The sequence below is a fragment of the Mesocricetus auratus genome, unplaced genomic scaffold (genome assembly GCF_017639785.1).
Source record: "Mesocricetus auratus isolate SY011 unplaced genomic scaffold, BCM_Maur_2.0 Super-Scaffold_100006, whole genome shotgun sequence".
Lineage (NCBI taxonomy): Eukaryota > Metazoa > Chordata > Mammalia > Rodentia > Cricetidae > Mesocricetus > Mesocricetus auratus.
In genome coordinates this window covers 52,321,160-52,343,574 of record NW_024429190.1, presented here as the reverse complement: position 1 = coordinate 52,343,574, position 22,415 = coordinate 52,321,160, and the positions used below count along the sequence as shown (strand labels likewise).

The 22,415-nt window shown below is 47.1% G+C and overlaps 1 protein-coding gene, 1 long non-coding RNA gene and 1 other non-coding gene across 4 annotated transcripts in view; 1 reads left to right on the top strand and 2 right to left on the bottom strand.

Annotated features, from left to right (window-relative positions):
- Window positions 1-554: 554 nt before the first annotated feature.
- Window positions 555-2,199, bottom strand: LOC106022005. The gene is made up of 3 exons (XR_001197107.3): window positions 1,844-2,199; window positions 1,556-1,618; window positions 555-1,166 (listed from the first exon to the last, which is right to left on the bottom strand). It is a non-coding gene; the product is annotated as an uncharacterized LOC106022005 (long non-coding RNA).
- Window positions 1,323-1,442, bottom strand: LOC121141033. The gene has a single exon (XR_005877982.1). It is a non-coding gene; the product is annotated as a small nucleolar RNA SNORA26 (small nucleolar RNA).
- Window positions 2,200-18,255: 16,056 nt separating the features above from the next.
- Usp46 (ubiquitin specific peptidase 46) overlaps window positions 18,256-22,415 on the top strand; it is a 68,627-nt gene continuing 64,467 nt past the window's right edge. Inside the window, exon 1 of one of the 2 annotated variants that reach the window (XM_005080785.4) lies at window positions 18,256-18,426. In XM_005080785.4, coding sequence (XP_005080842.1) covers window positions 18,391-18,426 — 36 coding nt within the window. In that variant the 5' untranslated portion in view covers window positions 18,256-18,390. Of the gene's footprint in view, window positions 18,427-20,802; window positions 20,908-22,415 lie in introns of those variants that run through there. The other variant, XM_040747204.1, reaches the window with a different exon arrangement.

Here is a 22,415-nt window from a genome sequence, read left to right as displayed (position 1 = left end):
CTAATGACAAGTCAGACCCCTGGAACCATGTAAAAGTTGAGTGTGATGTCACGTCTGTCCGCACAGACCCTGCCCAGGAAATGGAAATGGGCTCAATATTCAGCACTAAAACCCTGAACAAAACGCTGAGCAGACCTGACTCCCAGCACACCTCAGTCCCTGTTAGAGGATATGGCTGGCATATTCCACCCACTACCCGGTCTACAGCCCAGGGGCTGGGCTGACCTCCCGAGGCTCTTCCCCATAAAATCCAGACCCACCCTTTGGCTTCTAGGCTGGTTCCCCTCTCCCCACATGGCCTCTTCTGGTTATGTTCACTCTGGACTTGGCCAGCTGACTCCACCTCTATCCACATTAAATGGTCTCCACCATACCTAGGAGCAGCCATACTCTTTCATTTTTCTCATTCAACATAGAAGAGATGATGTTTAAGGCCAAAACAACCCCACAGCTAAAGGTACAAGGCACCAAGCCTGACATGTCAGCGCAAGGTTGATCAAAGGGATCTACATGTTAGAACAGACTGTTCCAAATAGTAAAGAAACAGACACAGATTCTAAAATAGCTTTTATTTAAGATTCTGGAAAATCAGCGGTAAAGCAATATATAGATGACTAGGCAGTAGCAAAGAACTTGTTCTAGCATCCAGGGGAATACAAGCACCACTTCCCATACCAACACAGCCAAATGACCTAGACCTAGCAAGTCATTTAACCCCCCCCCTTTTGCTATACGTAAGTCCCTTACAATGTCATAGCTAGGTGTGGTGGCACAGGCCTCTAATTCCAGCATTCAGGGGCAGAGGCAAGCTAATCTAAGTTCTAGGGCAGCCAGGCATGGAGAAACCTCCTTCAGTGCAATTACAAGGCTATTCAGGGATACTCTCACATGATACTCTAGCTTTTGTAGACCAGGATGATCTGAACTCAGAGATCCACTGCCTCTGCCTCGAGTGCTGGAATTAAAGGCGTGGGCAGCCACCGCCCGGACTTACTCTTATCTGTAAAATGGGATTACAGCACCCATCTCAGTAGCAAAGTGGGTGGCAATGAATCTGCTTCCACAGCCCTAGTCCTAAGGAGACACGGGTGAGCCTACTTCACCTTGGATGCATTACACCCCCCTGGAACACACTTCAAGGCTTTCAGTTTCTTGTAGCTTTCAACCTATAAAAAAAATGAATAAAAATTGCTTCAGGTAAGTGGAAAAGTATATTCATTTCTAGGTAAGTAAATGTACTCCTCGTCAAATTAAATAGCTCAGTTCTTATATTCTAAGTCACTACTTCATAATCGCCAGACGCAATGCAATTCTTCTGGCTGACCTGTGACTCCAGACAGGATCCCAGGAGGAGGAGCAGTCTCCTCCAGGGGTTTTATGGAGAATTCCTTTACCCTTCTGTGTTAGCCTCTTAAAGTACCGCGACAACCTTAAAAGGGCACAGGAAAGGGCGATGTGGAAAGGCCTACGCAGCGCAACAAACACGGGCCGGGAACACTCGGTCGTCTGGGCCACGTGGCCCGGGCCAGCCTTCGATCAATGCCAGAGGACGTACCTGCACTTGGATCCGAGGCAGTCGCACGACTGCGGGTTGGGGACCTGGCTGCGGAGGTTCGGCCTGCAGAGAAAAAGGGCGGTGGTGAGGGCGCCCGGGCCGGACAGCGTAGGGGATACTTGTGTCTCGAGCGGCCCCGGACTGGGCACGGCCGCCCGCCCTGCGGGCCACCGAGAGCTACTCTACCCCTCCGTTCTGGCCGCCGGGAGCAGCTGAGCTCGGGGCGGGCAAAGCTCGAGGGGACGTGTGACGATCCTCCCGCAGGACACCCTCCCAGAGGACACTCACCTCCAAGCCGGAGACAGAAAGACCGAGGCCGTGCTCGATGCGCTGATACTAGCGCCAGGGAGGGGGCGGGGCTGACCAGAAAGCCGCAGCCAATCAGCGGGCCGTTCGGAGGGGGCAGGACAGGAAGAAGGAAGCCGCCAATCCTCAGAAAGACTGTGGGCGGGGCAGGAGGGCAGTCAATCGCCCGGACGTCTCGGGTCGGGCAGGCTTGGCTGCCCTAGGCAGGTTCCCCCATCACTGTGTTTCCTAGCGACCCTGTGCGAGGCGTCGTCCTCCTCACGGGGGATCTGGGGGGGTCTCAGGGGCGGTCCCAAGTTCTTCGAGGCTGCCCCAGGTCAAGATCATTCCTTTCCACGCCGGTGCTCGATGCGTTCCGACTTAGATCCGGTCTTGTTCAGCTAGTTCACGCCCTGGGCTGCTTCTCCTGACCCTCTAAGGACCTCCCCTTTTCCGTGTTCATTTTCTGTGTTCGTGGAGAATAATCGTCAAGAAGGAGGCTTGGGGGGGGGGGGAGAAATGAGATGGACCATCATCAGTGTAGTCAAGGTGACAGACTTGAACTTGGCAAACAGTAGGTGGAACGGAGTAAAATTGGCCTATAGCTAAAAAGGTAATTTTCCACATGCTTTCTGATCTGTTTGCAAGTTAATTCCTCAAAATGTCTTTTTTTTCCCCCATCAACCTTAAGGTGTAGATGGGCAAGGGTGCATGTTGAGCGACTTACTGGGGCCAGAGAGCAGTTTAGCAAGGGTGATTCTGCGATTTGAACCCAGATCATCTGTCTGAACGCAGAACGAGTTGGGCAGGAAGAGGGAAATGAACACCCTCTGTTTGATTGGAGCTATATAGTTAGAAAGAACAGCTTGCTCTGGGCCCAGAGGTGGAAAAGGAAAGAGCTTGCCCACTTGAGGGCCCCGAATTGTAAATGGAACGGAAAGATGCTGGGGTAGTGTGGCTTGAGACGAAGGTGCTTGTGGTGAACGCATTCGGAGGCCCTGCTAACTTTATTTTGTACCAAGAATAAAAAGCTGTACCAGTGTCTCTGAACAGGAGAATGGGGTGGGATCTGGTGTCAGGCAAATTTTAGGAATAAGTATTAGCAGTCAGCCACTACCGTATTGAAATGACAGGACAACAGTTTCTTTGGATAATAGAGAGACATTGCTTTTGTTTCACTGTAGCAATTGTAGCCCAACTACAAAGGAAGAGTCTTGGAACTGAAAAATAAACCTAATTCAGTCATTCGTTGGCAATCTGGAATGATTCTGACCAACTGGAGCCTACCCTCGGTGCTTTACCCCTCCCAAATCCTCTTTTATTACTTTGAAACAGCATCTGACTAAGTTACCCAGGCTGACCTTGAACTCACTGTAGTGCAGGCAAGCCTGGAACTTTCTGTCCTTTTGCCTCAGCCTCCTGAGTAGAAGGGACTACAGCCCTGCACCCCCATGCCTGGCTATATGTTTAACTTTGAAGAAAATTTCCAGGGTGTGAGATGACTTTATTTGCAAGGTTTTTTTTGTTTGTTTGTTTGTTTTTTTAATTTTGGAAGAAGGAAAATTTCCAAACATGCATAAAAAAAAATTCAAGGAGCCACACCTGTGTATTCTCCCAGGAAACAATCGTTCACCACAGGCCACTTACTTTGTATACTCGTTGTAGCTATCTTTTTTGATTTGTTAAAGTATTTTAAAACAACTCTGAACCCTCATTTATTTCACCTCTAAGTACTTCAGTATCTATTTAGAAAGAAAAGACACAATCATGCTTGAGGACAATGCCAATGTAATTGCTAAAACAAACAATGACTCCAAGTTCACACCCAGATTCTCTATTGTCATACAATGTTACTTTACAGAATCTTCCTTTCAATAACGACTCAAAGTTCATTCATTATGTTTATTTGTGTTTCTTTTAAGCCTCATGTAGTCTAGAAAAACAATGACCTGCTTTGTAATACCTCTGACTTTTTATTTTTTATTTATTTATTTATTTATTTATTTATGGTTTTACGAGACAGGGTTTCTCTGTTTTGTTTTGGAGGCTGTCGGTCCAGCCCGGCCTCGAACTCACAGAGATCAGCCTGCCTCTGCCTCCCGAGTGCTGGGATTAAAGGAGGGCGCCACCAATGCCCGGTTTATCTCTGACTTTTTAAGATAACTTTTTGAGATTAAATGCAAGTGTTATGTCACCCTTTTAAGTGAACAAATCAATATTTTAAATATTCCTCTAGATTTTATAATCACTACTATTGTCTACTCCCAGATCATTTGCACAGTCAGTGTTTTATTTATTATTATTATTATTTATTTTATTTTTTTTTTTTTTTGGTTTTTTCAAGACAGGGTTTCTCTGTATTGTTTTGGAGGCTGTCCTGGAGCTTGCTCTGTAGACCAGGCTGGCCTCGAACTCACAGAGATCTGCCTGCCTGTACCTCCCAAGTGCTGGGATTAAAGGTGTGCACCACCAGTGCCCGGCCAGTCAGTGTTTTGTTAAGCAAACAAGCCCCATAGGGCTGGAGAGATGACTCAGCAGTTAAGAGCACTTGTTCTTGCCAAAAATCAGAGTTCAGTTCCTAGCACCCACTTCAGGTGAGTTACAACTGCCTGTAACTAGGTCTAGAGGATCTGAAGTCCTCCTCTAACTTCTTGACAGTTCACACACAGATTCACATGTATGCAGATTAAAAATAAATAAATACATTTTTAAAAAACTTCCCCAATCCATAGAAAGCATTCTCTATGGATTTTTTTTTCTACGTTTTCATATAAATGGAATCACATAGGTGGCCTTTTTAAAACCAGGCTTCCTTCATTGATAGTCATTTTCACCAAGTTATATCACAAACCACACATCAGTTTATTTTATGGTTGAGCAATAACTGCCTTATAAGGAGCAGCATTTTGTGTAGCCATTCATCAGGTTTTGTGTAGTTTCTTTCCTGCACCCTGCAGTCCTAGAAAACTTTGAATTCCTTGTATGTAGCCACAACTAGCCTTGACCTCCTTCCTGATCTTGCTTCCAGGGATTACAGAAGGCATGGGTCACCACACTTTACTAGTTTTTACCTCTAGAGACCAGGCCACTGTCCTGAAGCTTGCTGCTTGTAAGGTTTGACTGATTGTTTATTTCTGATGTTTTTGTTTCTGTTTTTCTCATAAACTTGAGAGAAATTTCATGTTCTTTATGGTTTGATTGTCAAACTTCAGTGTATGAAATAAACCCCCTGGTCTGCTTGCTAGAGGTACAGAATACCAGACTGTATTACCAGAGAGTAATTAAAAAATTAGATTTATTGATTTTTATTTTATGTGTGTAGGCTTTTTGTCTGCATGTATGTCTGTGTATGGTGAGTTTGCCTGATGGCCAAGGAGATCAGAAAGGGTATCAGATTGCCATATGGGTGCTGCACGGAGCTTTGGAAGAGCAGTCAGTACTAAACTGGTAAGCCATTTCCCCAGTCCCAGAGAATGATTTTAAATGTTCTCTGGGGAGCCTGGGACTCGGTATATTTAACACATCAGTTGTTCTGTTCTCAGACACTGAACACAATTTGAACACATGTATGTAAGAACTATATAAAAAAAATTCCTAGGTGTCCTTAAATCTTGACTTTAGCAACACGTAGCATTACACAGGAAATGCCATAAAACCCCTGTCAGGTTCCCTAATACGTTTAAAACATAAATTTGCAAATATCGCTTTTAGAATGACTAAAAAGGGCCTAAGGTCTGAGGTGAAGCGGGACATTTGCCAGAACGATGGCCGTGAGAATTACGTGTGGTGTTTATTAACCTCCTCACCCTGAGCCAAGTTTAGCTTTATAGGTGATGAAAGCCAGGTGCCTCTAATAACTCATCTATGGTACAGGTCTTTACAGTATTGACCTCCAGATTTGCAAATGCACTCTTATTAATTAGCTAGGGGAAATTGATTTGAGAGAGAGAGAGAGAGAGAGAGAGAGAGAGAGAGAGAGAGAGAGAGAGAGAGAGAGAGACCTGTGGAGGTCAGAATGCGGCAACACAAACATTTGCTTCTCTTCTTCCATTTGGGGATCCAGGGAATCCACTCAGGTCATCAGGCTGTCGACAAGAGCATTTACCTGCTAAGCCTTCTCTCCAGCCCAAATGTGGGGAAACCAAAATTATGAACCCAATACCACTTTCTTATATTTTGAGTTGTGAGCCTAGCCCTTAACAGCTGAGCCATCTCGCCAGCCCCCAATACCACTTCTTTTTTTTTTTTTTTTTTTGGTTTTTCGAGCAGGGTTTCTCTGTGGCTTTGGAGGCTGTCCTGGAACTCGCTTGGTAGTCCAGGCTGGTCTCGAACTCACAGAGATTCGCCTGCCTCTGCCTCCCGCGTGCTGCGATTAAAGGCATGTGCCACCAACGCCCAGCTCCAATACCACTTTCTTAAGTTGACTGAGGACAAATCAAATTATGACTGTTGTAATATGGCTGTCATTTTACCCTAGAAGTAGGCCATAACAAAGGCCAAACATTACTGCTTTCACCTATTGTCACTATGTAAACAATGCATTTTACAACAACAAAGCTCCCAAATATGAAGAATTGTTTTCTCTCAAGTTCCTGGAAATGCGTTTATAGTCCCTTACTAGATAAGTAGTGCATTTTCAGGTGTTTTAGCCCCTCTCCAAACTGTATATGAAGTTCCATTTACTGTGATCTCATAAACTGTTAAAGAAATGGTAGTTAAGACTTGCAGGGCAGTGGTGGCACACGCCTTTAATCCCAGCACTCAGGAGGAAGAGGCAGCTGGATGTCTGTGAGTTTGAGGCCAGCCTGGTCTACAGAGCAAGTTCTAGGACAGCCAAGGCTACACAGAGAAACCCTGTCTGGAAAAAACAAAAAAGGAAGGAAGGAAGGAAGGAAGGAAGGAAGGAAGGAAGGAAGGGAGGGAGGGAGGGAGGGAGGGAGGGAGGGAGGGAGGGAGGGAGGGAGGGAGGGAGGGAGGAGGGAAGAAGGAAGGAAGGAAGGAAGGGAGGAAGGAAGGAAGGAATGAAGGAAGGAAGGGAGGGAGGGAGGAGGGAAGAAGGAAGGAAGGAATGAAGGAAGGAAGGGAGGAGGAAGGAAGGGAGGAGGGAGGAAGGAAGGGAGGGAGGGAAGAGGGAGGAAGGGAGGGAGGGAGGAGGGAGGGAGGAAGGGAGGGAGGGAGGGAGGGAGGGAGGAGGGAGGAAGGAAGGGCAAGACAGCAGAGGGAAACTATTGGTACTTTGGGGCTGTGTGGTTTGAATGAGAATGGTCCCCACAGGCTCATGTGTGTGAATACTTGGTCCCCTGGTGGTGGAACTGTTTGGGAAGGATTAGACAGTGTGGCTTTGCTGGAGGAGGCGTGTCGCTGAGGGCTTTGAGGCTTTGAGGTTCCAGAAGCCCAGAGAATTCCCTTTGACTCTCAGCCCTGTGGTTGTTGTCTCAACATGTAAGCTTTCTGTTATCTCTCCAGTGTCATGCCCCCCTAATGGCTGCCAAACTGCTCTCTATGATGGCCATGGATTCTAGCTCCCGGGAACTATGAGCCCCCAAATTAAATGCTTTCTTTTAGAAATTGCCTTGGTCATGGTGTCTGGTTACAGCAATAGAAAAGTAACTAAAGCAGGGACTTTGAGAGGGAAAAAAAAAGACATGGATTCCAGGAAAAGTAAATGATGGCTTACTGACAGGGGTTTCTGAAATGGTTCTTGCACGCACAGCTTGATGGGATGATCCACCAAACACTGACAGTAAAGGATGAGGGGTGAGCAGAACCCTCTGTGATTACTCTTAATAGGTTTACATGACAATCAAGAAGGCAGCGTAAACAGCTTAATTCTTCTGGCAGGGCCCAGGAGACAAGACCAGGGCCGTTAGTCCCGGTTTCCTTAAAGGGCAGAGCCTTGATTGGGTTTCAACTGTACAGCATTCTTAGAACTGTAGGGACTACCTGCCCTCCTGACATCAGATCCTCTGTAGTTAGGTTCTACACACCAAAGAACTAATTTCCCTTGTGGATCATCAGGAGCGCAGTGTGGCAGCATCTACCTCCTCACATCCTGCACTGTTCTTCCTCTGCCCCAGAGGCCCCCCACCTTTCTTGGTGTATGTCATCTCACCAAGTAACACATGTCTTCTTGCATTTGTGTCTGAAATGTGAACTAATGCTGTTGTCACCCACTCTAGTCCTGAATTGCTCACCTCCCCCAGGGAGCATATTTTCCATATTTTACTTAAGTCTTCTAATGCTTGACATTTTGAACAAAATATGTATTTAGTTGGTTTTCCATAAAAGATGTCCCATTTTGGGGCTGGAGAGATGGCTCAGAGGTTAAGAGCACTGATTGCTTTTACAGAGGTCCTGAGTTCAATTCCCAGCAACCACATGGTGGCTCACAACCATCCGTAATGAGATCTGGTGCCCTCTTCTGGCCTGCAGATACACATGGAGGCAGGATGTTGTATTCACAATAAATAAATCTTAAAAAAAAAGATGTCCCATTTTTATAGCTTCATTTGCCTTTAGTTATTGGATTGTAAAGAGCATTGTTGAATGCATTGACTCACAGAGATAAAATGTGATACTTAAAAAAAAAAAAAAAACTTCCGATGTAGAGATCTCCTTGTCAATTGTGTTTCCTGCTCAGGAGAGAAAGATGGATCACAACTTCCAGCAATTTTCTCAGAATGTGCTTCAGAAGAAGGATGTGGAATAGGTTCCTGGGGATGAAGAAATCCTGGTATTCTCCAATGGGCACAGTCCCTGTGTGTGTGCCAGAGAAGTCCTGCCAACATCCAGCACACAGAAAGGGCAGCAACAAAAGGCTTGGGCACTCTACCAGGGCCTTGCAGGGAGCACAATTATAACTGTCCTGTTTGAGAGTCTTCAGTTGCTGCCAGTGTCTTGACATTGTTGTGTTCAGGCAGAAACCTGGCCTTAGGAGAACTGGCTGAGGTCAGGGTTTGGAAACTCTAATGCCTATTGTTGCCAAGAAGGTTGCATAAAAGGTGAGGAGGCCTGGATAAAAGATTGTGGTGAGTCAGGGAGACATGCCACCCTTGAAAGAGGCCACTCAACTCAGCTACTTCTGGCCACAATCAGGGATGTGAATCTTGAATGGCTAAAGCTTTGATAGCTCAAAGATATGGATAATGTGATTTTTGTTGTTGTTTCTTTATTGTGTATATGTGTGTATGCACACATTTGTGTCGATGCATGTGAGCAAGTGAACATGGGAGTCATGAGTCAACCTCTGCTGTCATCCTCAGCACTGCCTACCTTGTATTTTGAGGCTGTCTGTCTTTGGTCTGGAGCTCACTGAGTAGCTGAGGCTGGCTGCTAGGGAGTCCCGAGGACATTCCTGTCAGATTGTCTAGTACTAGGGTAACAGGGGCTTGCCACCATGCCAGGCTTTGTTAAAGTGTGTTCTGGGGATTGAACTCAGATCCTCATGCTTGCAGGATGTGGTAGTTTGAATGTAATTGGTCCCCATAAGCTTATAGGGATGGCACTATTAGGAGGTGTGGCTTTGTTGGAGTTGGTAGGGCCTTATTAGAGGAAGTGTGCCAACAGAGGGGTGGCTTTTGAGGCTTCCTATGCTCAGGATACCACCCAGGGTTTCAGTTGACTTCTGGTTACCTGCAAGATGTACAACTCTCGGCTACTTCTCCAGCACCATGTCTACCTGCAGGCGGCCATGCTCCCCGCCATGATGATAATGGACTGAACTCTGAAACTGTAAGCCAGCCACTCCAGCTACATATTCTCATTTATAAGAGTTGTTGTGGTTATTGTGTCTCTTCATAGCAATAAAAACCCTAACTAAGACACAGGACAAACACTTTACTGACTGAACTGTCTTCCTTAGTCTCAATAATCTGAGTTTTTGATGGTTTCTTTTCTGTTTAAATATATCATGTTGCCCAGGCTATCCTCAAGCTCATTGTGTAGTTAAGGCTGGCAGTAAACTACCGGATTCTCTTGTCTCCACATCTCAAGTGTTGGGATTATAGGTGTGCACCATCAGGCTTGGCCATGATAATCTGCAGTTGCATGTGAATCTACTACATTTGAGACTATTGGCATTGATTTAAATGGATCTTAAACACAGCAACAGTTAAACTAGAACTGTCTATGGGCCATCAATTTAGAACTTTGGACATAAATACTTTGAATTAAAGCCAAAAACTAATAGGAGAGAATAAGATTAGAGATGAGTAAAACTTGCATTATAGCAGATTTGTCAAAGCCATTATCAGAGACTCAAACACTGACCTTGTAGGGACAAGTTAAATGTGCTATAGCTAGGAACTGGAGGCCAGACTTTTGTGGATGGGAGCCATTATCATGTGGCCATTCAGGATAAAATGGATCCCTCAAGCCCAGTCCCTCAAAGCTCACATGCTGGTGTTATGGTCCTTCTGTGGGAAGGCTGTCCTGTTACAAGGTTCATACTCATCAAATGGAAAGAGGGTGGTGTATACAGGGCCTGCTTTATAAGACTCTAGGTGCTTCTCAATATGTGGATTGTAACCCCGTGGGGATGTCAAATGACCCTTTCACAGGGGTCACATATCAGTTATCTTGCATATCAGGTATTTACATTACAATCCATGACAGTAGCAAAATTATAGTTATGAATTAGCTATAGCTATGGTTGTGGGGTAAAAGGGGTGTCACCACAACATGAGGGGGAACTGTATTAAAGGGTCCCAACATTAGGAAGGTTGAGAAGCACTGCTCTAAGCCTTGACTTGCAGTTGGAGAAAGCAGTAGGAGGAATTTAGACAGACTGCTCTTGTCTTCCTGAAGAATGATAGGCAGATACTATGTTCTGCTGGAATTGGATTTCAGCACAGAGTTGTCTGCTAATTACCTAGGGAGGGAAAGCATGACTATACAATTACAGCACACAGAGTGACCAGTCTTCCTCATGGTTAGCTGAGTACATTTTAAGAAGGAACCTGTAGGGAGAGACTACAATTTACTTTTGTTTCAAGTCTAAATCTTTTCTTTAGACTAAAAGGGGAATTGTAGGGTGAGACCTAGGTACCTGTGCCACTGACCATACTTGTTTTGGGCGTGGCTACAGGTGTGTACGGGTGTGGGGAATAAAGGGCTGAGGAGAGAAGCACTCAGTCTCTTTTCGGGGCTCCTGTCGGGTCTTGGAGTGCGGCTGAGACTGGATTTCTTGGAGCGCCAATCTGGTTATCGGTTTCCCTTGTGAGGGTTTTCTTTAATAAATTGACCATCAATATTCATAACCAGTGTAAGGGTATCCTTCCTCATCAGGAACCTAAACTTTAACACTAGACTCAAGTAAAGTCATATCTGGGAGTAATTCTGGGAGGCTGTGGTATAGAAGGCAAACATCTAAGTCTGGCTCACCTGCTGCTGCTGAAGTTCCATGCTTTTGGTTCTAACTTGGCTGAGTCAGGTGAATCTCGATGCCATGCTTAGTTATTCTAGTTTATTCTTTATTTTTAAATCTAAAATTATTTTTATTTTATGTGTATGGGTGTTTTGCCTGTATGTATGTAAGTGTACTACTTTTGTCCCTGGTACATACAAAAGCCAGAAGAGGGTGTTAGATCCTCCAAGACTGGAGCTAGAGATGTTGTGAACCATCATGTGGGTGCTGGGAATCGAACCCAGCTCCTCTGGAAGAGCAGTCAGTGCTCTTAACTGCTGACCCATCTATTTCTCTTTATATTTGAGTTTTTAAAAATTGGTTGTTTCCGTGTTGCTGTTTACAGTTGCTGATTTAATTTGTCTGACCTCTATTTTATTTTTCCAGTTTTCAGTGCTGGTAATTTGTAGGCTAAACGGACGCTGTAACGATACGCGACACACAATTACTGACAGTAAAGCTAAGTATTTAATGTAGAAAATTACTCACAAGATATCAAACCCAGAGGAGCCAAACAGTTCTCAGCTAGCGGCCGGACCGGAAGCCGAACTCCTGGAAAAGAGACCGAGACTTCCTGTGTGCTGTCTTTTATGCCTTCCCCCATAACGCCCCTAGCCATGCCCAAAAGTGGGCCTGGCTAGTGACGTAGTTCCGCCTACGTACGTATACGTCTTTACGTCCAGCCGTATACGTCTTTAGTCCTGCCTAAAGTGGGTGTGGTTAGCGGTGTGGTAAACCGCCCTTTTATTACCTCATCTGTATGCGCCTCTAATAAGTCACATGTTTAATGGCGGCATCAGACTTCCTCCTACAGTAATTGAACCCACAGCCTTGAGGCAGTTGTCTGCCATTCAGCTACAGCCCTACCTGCCCATCTCATTTAGTTCCAAAGAGATGTTAGACGAATACTTTGGCTCACTAGTGGCTTCATGTCTGTGTTGGTGCTTTTGTATTGAGACCAGGATGAGAGGGAATAGGATGCTATGGGGCCATTGCCAATGGTCCAAGCTGGCCTGGAACTCAAAATCCACCAGCCTTGGTGTGTACTGACCAAAAATACATTCAGAAGCATTATGAAGTTATCTATGGTTCACCCTATTGTGCTATAAGCAAAACCACAATCGCTTTATTAAAATACAGTGTTTAAAACAAATTACAGAGTGAATATAACTGTATTGCAATTCACTAAAATTCATTATTAAGCCATTATCTAAGTCCTTGGAGACTGTGGACCAGAGAATGCTGATATTCTGCTGGTGGTAAGTTAAAGGGATCACCCAAACTCCAGTTTAATATTGTCTCCAAAAATTCATTCTCATAAGGTTGATGGCAAGCAGATCCGTGCACATGTATATTGAAGGACATAACAAAGTTCCAGGAACATGTCTGGTGATGAGGTCACATAGAAAAAAAGAATACAAAACACCCAAATCTATTGTAAGTGCATTAGGAGAGTTTCATATAATAGACTAGAATACTATGGAGCCTTGGAAACAAACTAATTACAGCTTTTGTTTTTTAATGCTAAGATGAAACTCTAGGCCTTGCAACATCATAGGCAAGCACGTTACCACTGTGGCCCAGCCCACCATGGCCTTTCTGAGCAACATGGATGAATCTCAAAGCACAAATACATAGTTTTGTAATGTGAACGTATGAACAAAAATACTCAGACAGCCAAACTATGGTTTGGAAAGGAGGACTGGGTTTCCTGGGGAAACGAAGAACAATCAGAAGGGGAGGTCTCCCTAGCTCGCTCTGATTCCTAATTGGCTTCACCTGGAGCATCTTTGCTGCCCTTCAACTTTCCTTCACCTAGGGTAGCCATCAGAGCAATGCTTTTTCAGTTACAATGTATTATCAAATAACAAAAATCTAACCATGCTCCAATCTATCTCAAAAGTCCTTCAGTGGCCATTGAAACAGGCTGATTATTCTGAGGATTTGCAAAACTGCAGCCCCAGGAAATACATGAATGGAACTACAACACAATGCTAGATGCAGTTACTCCGTTAGAGCAGTGCTTCTCAACCCTCCTGATGCTGCAACCCTTCAGCACAGTGCCTCCTCAGGTGTGGTTGTTAGTATTCAGGCATCTGTGCTGGCCTGCCCTCGCCTTCAGCACAGTGCCTCCTCAGGTTGTGGTTCTTAGTATTCAGGCATCTGTACTGGCCTGTCCTTGGGGTTCTGACAAGATACACCCTCAACTGCAGCCACTAAGAGCACCACCTGTGCACACTCACTACATTTCCTTTTAAGAGGGTCCTGATCACCTCCTATCTTCTCTCTCTCTCTCTCTCTCTCTCTCTCTCTCTCTCTCTCTCTCTCTCTCTCTCTCTCTCTCTCTCTCTGCTTCTCTCCGTCTCTATGTCTCTCCCCCCCTACTTCTCTCGCTCCTCTTCTGCAGCTCCTGCCCTGTCCCCAAAGGCTGGTCTCCCCTTTCCCCTCCCCCTTCTCCCAATTTAAAAAAAAACAACTCTCCATCTAAGCTCTGCTGCATGGTGTCTTTCTCTCACATTCCATCTTTTAAAATTACAACAGTGGTGACTCCCAACCATAAAATCATCATTATTTTCATTGCTACTTAATTATTGTAGTTTTGCTACTGTTATGAATCATAATGTAAATATCTGTGTTTTCTATTGGTCTTAGGCAGTCCATGTGAAAGGGTCATTCATCCCCCGAAGGGATCTCGACCCACAGCTTGAGAACCACTGCACTTCTGATGTGATGCTTATTCCAAAGCTTTCCTAAATGGCTGCCAGGAATGCTGCTAGAACCGGAACAGCTCCAGCGCTTTTGTCTTGGCTTGTCCCAAGCCACCAGTGTTGCTCCCAGGCTGTAGCGCAGACAGTGTCCAGTGTTTGTTGGATGCATGGTGATTCAGGGATAGTGGTTCCCACGGGCAAAGCATTGGTTCCTCCAGTGTAACATGTGTACAAAACAGACTGCTGCTGCCTGTCTAATGAGGGTGAGGACAGCAGCAGATATGGGAGGAACCACCTAGGAGGCAGACTTTGAGCTGTCTGGTTAGAGGGCAGAGAACAGCAGACACAGGAATATGGCTTCAGAGTGAGCTTGCTGAGTTCCCAGAGCCGGAAGACACTGATGGAGTTAGGATTCCTTCGGTCCTTCATGGCAGGTGCTCAAGTTGAACTGGTCAGGGAGAAGAATGAGTTCACTGGTTTGTGTTACTGGAAAGTCTGGGATTTAGGATTTAGATCTGGCAGCAGTAGAACAAAAGATGATATGATCTCTCCTCCATGCCTCAGGACCATTTTCCTATGTTGGCTTCCCATTCCATCAACCTTGCAGCACCAGGAATGGGGACCTGTATTGCTAATAGTGAGGCCCTGTCTTCAGAAATAAGATAGACGAATCTGGGGGACATTACCCAGTAGGAAAAATGCTTGAAATGGAAGCATGAGGACCCGAGTTTGGACCACAGGTACCCAGGTGCCAAGATGAGCATTTTAGCATACATCTATAACACCAGCACCAAGGAAGCAAAGGCAGGGACTCACTGGCTAACTAGATTAGTGATCCTTGGTCTCAGTGAGATGCCCTGTCTCAAAAAATAAGGTGGAGAATGATGACTCCTTACTGAACAAACCCGTGTTGAGCCTAGCCACGAGGCTTTCCTCTGACTCTAGTACAAGGTAGGATGCACCTGAGCCCTTGGGTCTAAACGTGGTAGAGGCGAAGTTCCCCGTAGGTCCAGAAGTGGCTGGAGAATGATGCCAGGGCAGGTACACTGTGAATTCCAGAACGGTGGTTGGCTGAGGCAGGGTTTGACACGACTCACCACATCCTAGCAGATGCCCCTGCTGGTCCGTGGATCATACTTTACAGCAAGGAGCCCAGCACCCAGAGCGGCCGCCTCTCTCTGATCCACTTAGGCTGATGCTGGCCTAGAGGCCTTCTTTCTATTTACTATTCCTTTCTCACTGTATATCTCACAGACGCTGCCCTCTAGATGTAGAACACTCTCCCTCAAAATTCCCCCATCATCTAGGCATCATTTTTCAAGATTTTTATCTCCTCCCACCTGAGAGTAATATTTCCTCACTGAATGAAGCTAAGGTTACCATTCTCCTGCAGCCCAAGCCTTTTGTAATTGAGACTTGTGAATATCAACCTTGTCCAATTGTATAACACATTTAATCATTCATGAGTTGGATAAACTCTGCTGTCTTCAAGTGATTTGCTGGCAAACCCACAGATGGAGTTTCAACTCCCCCTCCCCCTCCAGAGGTAGAAGTTGAGACAGGGTCTTGCCACCGAGCTCTGGCTGGCCTGGTAATCACTACGTAGACCAGATGGGCTTTGGATGTGTAGGAGCCCTCCTGACCCAGCCTCTCAAGTGCTGGATTGTACGACACCACATTCAGGTTTCAGCTTGGGTGTCTGCATTGTGTACTTAGTTTCAGGTGGTTAGAAGGCACGCAAATAATCTTTGTTCTTGTTGGCACAGTACCCAGGAGCCAGGCGCTGGTCAGTTTTCACTGTGTCAATGATGTTTTGTTTTGTTTTTGTTTTTTCGGGACAGGGTTTCTCTGTATTGTTTTGGAGCCTGTCCTGGAACTTGCTCAGTGGACCAGGCTTGGTCTCGAACTCATAGAGATCCACCTGCCTCTGCCTCCCGAGTGCTGGGACTAAAGGCGTGCGCCACCACCGCCCAGCCGTCAATGATGTTTTTGTGTGTAAGTGTGTATATGCTCATGTGTGAGTACATGTGTGGGCCAAGACCTAGGCTTGATATTGGGTGTGTTTCTCAGTCCCCTTCCACCTTAATTTTTGTTTGAAGATCTATTTTTAGCTATGGATATGTTTGTAAGTGGTATGCACGCACATATGATGCAGGTTTCATGGATACCAGAAACCAGGGAGACAAAGTTACAAGTATGAAGTTACAGGTTTGTGAGCCACCCTACATGGGTAATGGGAATTGAACTCAAGTCCTCTGGAGGAGCAGTTTGCACTCTTAACCATCCAGCCATCTCTCTAGACCATACACTTTACTTTCTGAGACAGACAGGGTCTGACCCTGAACCTGTAGCTTGCGATTTGACTCATTAGCCCGAAAACACAAGCCTCGGGTATTCTGTCTCTATGCCTTCAGCACTGGGATATTTATACACTGTGATCATGTTCCTTTTTTTTGTGGGGGTGGGTTATGGGGGATTGAACTTAGGGACCCATCCTTGTGTACCAAGCACTTCTTTTTTCTTTAGTTTTTTCGGGACAGGGTTTCTCTGTGTAACAGCCCCAGCTGTCTTGGAACTAGTTTGGTAGACCAGACTGGCCTCAACCTCACAGAGATCCGCCTGCCTCTGCCTGGAGAGTGCTGCGATTAAAGGCCTATGCCACTGCTGCCTGCCTTCACTAAGCACTTTCTGACAGAGCCATCTTTCCAGCTGTCAATTGTGTTTTAAATCCAGGAGGTTTTGCAATCAGTGCACCCATATTGGAAGAAATGAACTTCATCACCAGGAAACCTTCCATATTTAAAGCTTTGGACAAACCACTTGTGAAACCGAGGCCTTCAGCTTCCAACATTTCTCAAATCTTTAAGCTTTTCTGGGTCTCAGTGTACTGGCCAGTTATAGTTTGGGTGTTTTACCAATGTCTTTTCCCAAAATGGTGCCCAGTTGAGGTTAGCACACTTGCATCTGTGCCATTTGGGTAGCAGAAACTGGGTAGGATACCTGATCTCTAAACCTTATGAGCTAATTGTGTCCATTACTCATAGTCTTGGTAGAAGTTGAAGGCCTCGTAAAATATATCATAACTGGCAGCAGTAAAAAAATTAAAAATAAAATTTAGGTAGGATGACTAAGTGTGCGGAGGAATATTAGTTCTTCTACACACTGAAAAATACAGTATCCACTTGATCCCCCAAAGCTTCAGTCAGTAGTGTTTGTCTTTTTTTTTTTTTCATTCCAGGTCCTAGAATTACCAATGGACATCCCTCACATGTTATGTGTGTAAACCTATTTCCCCCCAGTAAGTTACTCTTGGCTAGATAAAGCTGTCTTCAATTATATTAATTTCTCTCCTAATTTAATTTGTCACAAAACACATTGGCTCAGGAATTTATCACGTTTCACACACAGTTTCCCTGCGGGAAGCACGGAATTGTAACCTGGTCTGCACAATTGTTCCCCACGTTTGAGATGGATTCTTTCAGTTCTCATGAACTTATCCTTCAAGTAGGGTATGCATTTGCACCCTGAGGTCTCTGCCTCTGCAGGACATACAAAAACTTAAACAGCGTCCATTTCACAAAGCCGAGGTCAGGATCTCCGCGGGTGGGGGATACGGAAGTTTTGTTCTGATCTTCCTGGACAGCCTCTAATACCTGCTAATGTGACAAATCTCCCGATAGTATCTGCCTAGATCCGGAATTCTTTCCTTTCTGGGAGACCTTTTCCCAAGCTGCTGGGTTCCTGCTGGCTAGGGCTTTCTGGCCACGCCCATGTCCTGGTAGTTTTTACTTTTCGGGTTCCGGCGGATGCCATCTGGCTAGAGCCCTGGCGAGAAACTTTAAAGTTGGACTACAGTCACCCCTACTCCTCATATCCTCCTCTAACCAACACCTAAAGCCCAAGGCTTGCTGGAGACCAGCAGGATCAGACAGAGGGAAATCGGGAACCGAGAGCTCCCGTGTTCCCGCGGTGTGGGTCCCCGGCCGGCGATCGGCCAGCGTCCAGTGCCCGGTGCGGTCCTGGGTCAGGCGGGAAGGCCGCGGTGCTGGGTTTATCTAGGGACCGGGCTCTCGGTGCAACCTGAGCGGAGCGGGACCCTGGGGGCAGCGGAGCAAGAACGGCCGGCTTCCAGCGGGGCTGGGCGAGCGAGCCCGGGCGGACGAGCGGGCGGGCGGCGTGAGTCCAGCGTCCCCGGCTCAGCGCCTCCCGACTCCGGGCTCCTCCTCCCGCCGGCCGCGGCCCCGGCTGCGTCGCTCCGCCACTCCCCGCCCCGCGCCGCCGCCCCGCCCTCGCCGCCGCCCGGCCTCTCTCGCCCAACCCCACTGCAAGCCGGCCCCAGGCCGCCTCGCCGCCGCCCGGCCTCGCTGCGCGCCACCATGGACAGTCCCGTTTTCCCCTGGTAAAGATGGCGGTGCGCGATCGCTGCAACCTTTAGACTAATGACTGTCCGAAACATCGCCTCCATCTGTAATATGGTGAGTGGCCGCCGAGCCTCCGGGGGTCGCGCCCGCGGCGAGCCAGGCAAAGAAAGGGAACCCAGGGCTGGAGCTGCACGCGCGCCGTGGTGGCCGTAGGGGCCGTGCGGCCAGAAGTTCCCGGCCCCGGGGCTGGGCCGGCTGACCGCAGTCCCTAGCCTCTGTCCCAGCTGGGGACCTAGTAGATCCCGGGGATCCCCAGATCGGCCCCATGCTCCCGCCCTCTAGCTGCGGTGTGGGCGGTGGGTGGGGGCGAAGGACTTGAGGTGGCCGTACACCGATGTCCCGGGGAAGGACCGTGAGGGTACGAGCCCGGAGAGGGAGGACTCAGATCCTCCTGGTGCAGTAAATAAACCCTCGCTGGACTCCCTGACTGTCCTCTGAGTTCAGCCTCGATTGCATTTAAGATTCACTTTGCAACAGCAGTGCTCTTACCAGGAGAAATTGGATAGGCATAAAAGCTGTGGAAAAAAATTCAAGTGCAGAATCTGGTTAGAGAGGTGAAGTGCTTTCCGGGTATCGGAAAGCACGGAGGCGGATTTGTTCTGGAGGCCTCAGTTTCCCCCACCTGCGGGAGAGATTGTGTGGCAGTAACATTTGCAGGCCCCGGGGTAGTGAGGCGGCTGTGGGTGTGAGAAAGTCTGCAGGGGTCATCCTGCCCCGCCTCCTCTCCACTTAGCTTGGGCACTGCGCGGCATGTCACTGTTCTGATGGGCTCGGGGGGGGTGGGGCATGGCCCAGCGGTCACTTCAGTTTGGATTTTCCCCATTACTTTGCTGCCCTGTTTAGTTTCCTTGAGACCTGTTTCCAGCCTTGGGGTCTCCCGGCACCCCCACTTGTGAGAGCCTTAGGGAGGTCAGTTTGGGGGTAAGGCACTGTGTGGGGCTTCAGGCTATGTGCTCCGCCTACACTCTCTGGATCCTCTCCTCTCTGAGCCTCTTGAAGCTCCCACACTGGTGTTTTTGCCATTTTGGGGACCCCCGATAGATAGTAATACTAGCCCCTAAAGGGAATCTGAGGAGGCCTGATTAAGAAGGCTTTAGGTAAGGTGATCTGGCTGCCCTTCCCCCATCACACAGCCTTTTAAATCTTCTGTCCCACATTCTGTTGCAAGATCAACACATGGCACAGAGCATTAAGGAGCCATGTGTTAGCTCAGGTGGAGTTGAGACCTGCTGAGGCTGGCTCCGGCTTTCGGCACTGGCAGCCAAGGCCATGCCAGCAAGGCAAATGCAGGAGCTCCCAGAGCGATGGCTGCCAGCTTGGTGGTAAGGTCTCCTCAGACGATGGCAGTGGCTCCTGCAGCCTTGACATTTCCCCTTTCTGCTTGAAGACACAGGCTCCTGTCCAGTGGCGTTAATGTCACTGGATGCCCCAGGAAGACAATGTATTTCTTCTCAGTGTCTTTGCTGTAACCCAGCTCCTGGGGAGAACTGTGACTTCAATGCTGTTTTTCCTGCCTGTGGGGGTGGCCTCAGGCCTCCAGGCTCCTGAGACTCAGTGCCTGCTTGTGATGCTGTTCTTGTCCAGTTTGTATTCAGTGACACTTCTCAGTGTTGAAGCAGGCTGGAAACTCGAGAGCTAGCCTGTCCCGGAGGACGTCTGCCGCTGGCTTGTTCTTGCCCTCGCTATAGCTAGGACTTGTTGGCACACCTGGACTTAATGTCACAACCTGTTTTCAGTGAAACTCAGCCAGAGACACAAGCTTCTGGGAAGGCATGAAAGGAATGGGCCAGTATTGTGCCAATAGAATCAATGCTTCCTCTGGTGACCTAAAAGGTACCAAGTTAATGCCCATTACCACCCCCCACCATAGTGAAGTAAACCCAATATCTTCCTGTTCAGACATGGAGAGACCTCTGCCTTCTGAGGTAAGGCTCTAGGTTCAATCCTGCTGGTGTACTCATCTGTGGCTCGGGTTTTTGAGACAGAGTCTCGCTAGCCCAGGTAGACCGCCAGCTTGAGCTTGCCTTAAACCCTGGATGACAGGTGTGTTCTTCACCCAGCTTTCAAGCCCTGTTTGCAGCAGCTTTGTTTCTGTGAGCGCAGTGCTCTTTGCTTTGCTGCTGACTTGATAATGGTTGTGTTGTGTGTGGTTGTGTGATAAGTTCCCGGGGCTCAGGGCCCCCACCACAAAGTGAGTTCTCAGCCAGTGAGTTCCAGCCTCCCTGCTCAGTACCTTCTTTCTCCCTGTGAGGCCACCTTCCAGTCATTTTAGGGGCCGTGGAAATCATGTCTTCTCCCACCTGAATAGAAACAAACCATAGGGCCACTTATGCAAAGCAGGCCTGAATGACACTATAGGGAAGCTGGGGGTGGGAACTGGAAACCCCGCCCCTTATAAAAAGCTGCTCTGGTTGGTTCTGCCCCTCCCATTCTTGTTTCCCAGTGGAAAAGAGTGGTGATGAGGAGACTGGTGTCTCTGTCCCCGCGGTGAGATACAAGCTCTCTCCATCTCACTTAACGATGAATTGTTTCCAGGTAGGTCTGCCCTGGGTCTCACTTGTCCCTGTGTTTCTTACCGGGCCTCTTATTTGATCCTTCCTACTTTCTCCTTTTGATCCCAGCTTGTTTGAGGAGTTATAGGGCAGGCAGGGGTTGCTTGTTTTGTTTTGTTTTGAATTTATATTTATTATTTGGTACTGAGTGGCTCAAAAGAGACCCTTGCACATGCTAGACAAGTAGTCTACCACAGAACAACAATCAGGCTGCTTTATGAAAAAGAAGGTATTTGGTGTGTTTTAAACCTTTTCTGTTTGTGTTCTGGGTGTTTAAAGTTGCTGTCTTCTTAGGGGAGATAAATAGGTGAAGATCTAGCTCTGAGACTGCGCTTTCCTCCATTGGAGCTTGAACAAGCCTGGCAGCAAGTCCTTCCTTGGATGGGAGCTGAGCGGCATCCCCTTCCTTCTTCCTCTTGCCCAACCCACTGAGCTTCCCTTGTCCTTTTGGAGCTGCTTCCCATTTACTTCTTGTGAATGCCTCCCATAGTGATGCCTGATCAGCTAGCCCTCTTAGGCAAGTCAGCCTGACCACATGGCAGTGTGTGGTTGGAGATAGTAAAGCTTGTTTGGCTGGTGTGTTGTAATTTTGAGAATGCTTCAGCTGCTACCAAGCACAAGGAAATGTCCCCTGTTGATAATCCTCTGTTGTTCTGAGCAATGGATTTCACTCCCCGTGTGTTCCATGGCCCTTAATGGAAGATATCATTTGTGGTTATGTTTTGTTTCCTGCTTGAATTGAGGAATTTTCTAAAAAAAAAAAAAAAAGGAACCAAATGTGACTTGTACTGGTGTAAACTGGCCTGAATCATCTCTTCTTCATTTCATTTGTTAGTAATGCTGGTAAGATGTGTTTTGCAGGGAATGCCTATATCAAGCAGTAGACTTGGGGGTGGGGGGTGGAACATGTAGTTTAGGGGTAGGGTGCCTTGCTTAGCCTGTGTGAGTCTTGGGTTTTGTCTCCAGCAGAGTGAGTGTGTGTGTGAGTGTGAGTGTGTGTGTGTGTGTGTAACACATTTTGTACCTGTGAGTGACATCTGTTAAGGGCCAGCCAAGTTAATGTTGTCACATGCTGTATGCAGGTTTTTAGTAAGTGAAGATGAGAGTCCACAGTCCCAAGGAGCTAAGTCGTTCCGATGGTGGAAAAGATGAGACAATTTCAGCACAGTGTGATAGCCACACAGATGGGGTGAGCAGAATCTTAGAGGTATGGAAGTGGCTAGACTGATGGACACCACAGGACACTTCCGTCATGTTCTCACACTTTCTGCTTGAGGTTTTTACTTTTCATGACGACTTGATCGTAGGTGACACCACTCAGAACTGAAGCTGTGTCATTCCAGTACAGTGTTAACTTGTGCATAACCAGTACAGTGTTTGCAGCCTTTGATAAATTATGCTACTGGGGAACCTTAGTCTTTCTCCTCTTGTAAAACTGTTTAATATATTCTTGGTCAGGAGATGTTTCTTAGTTATTTGTATTTCTTAAAG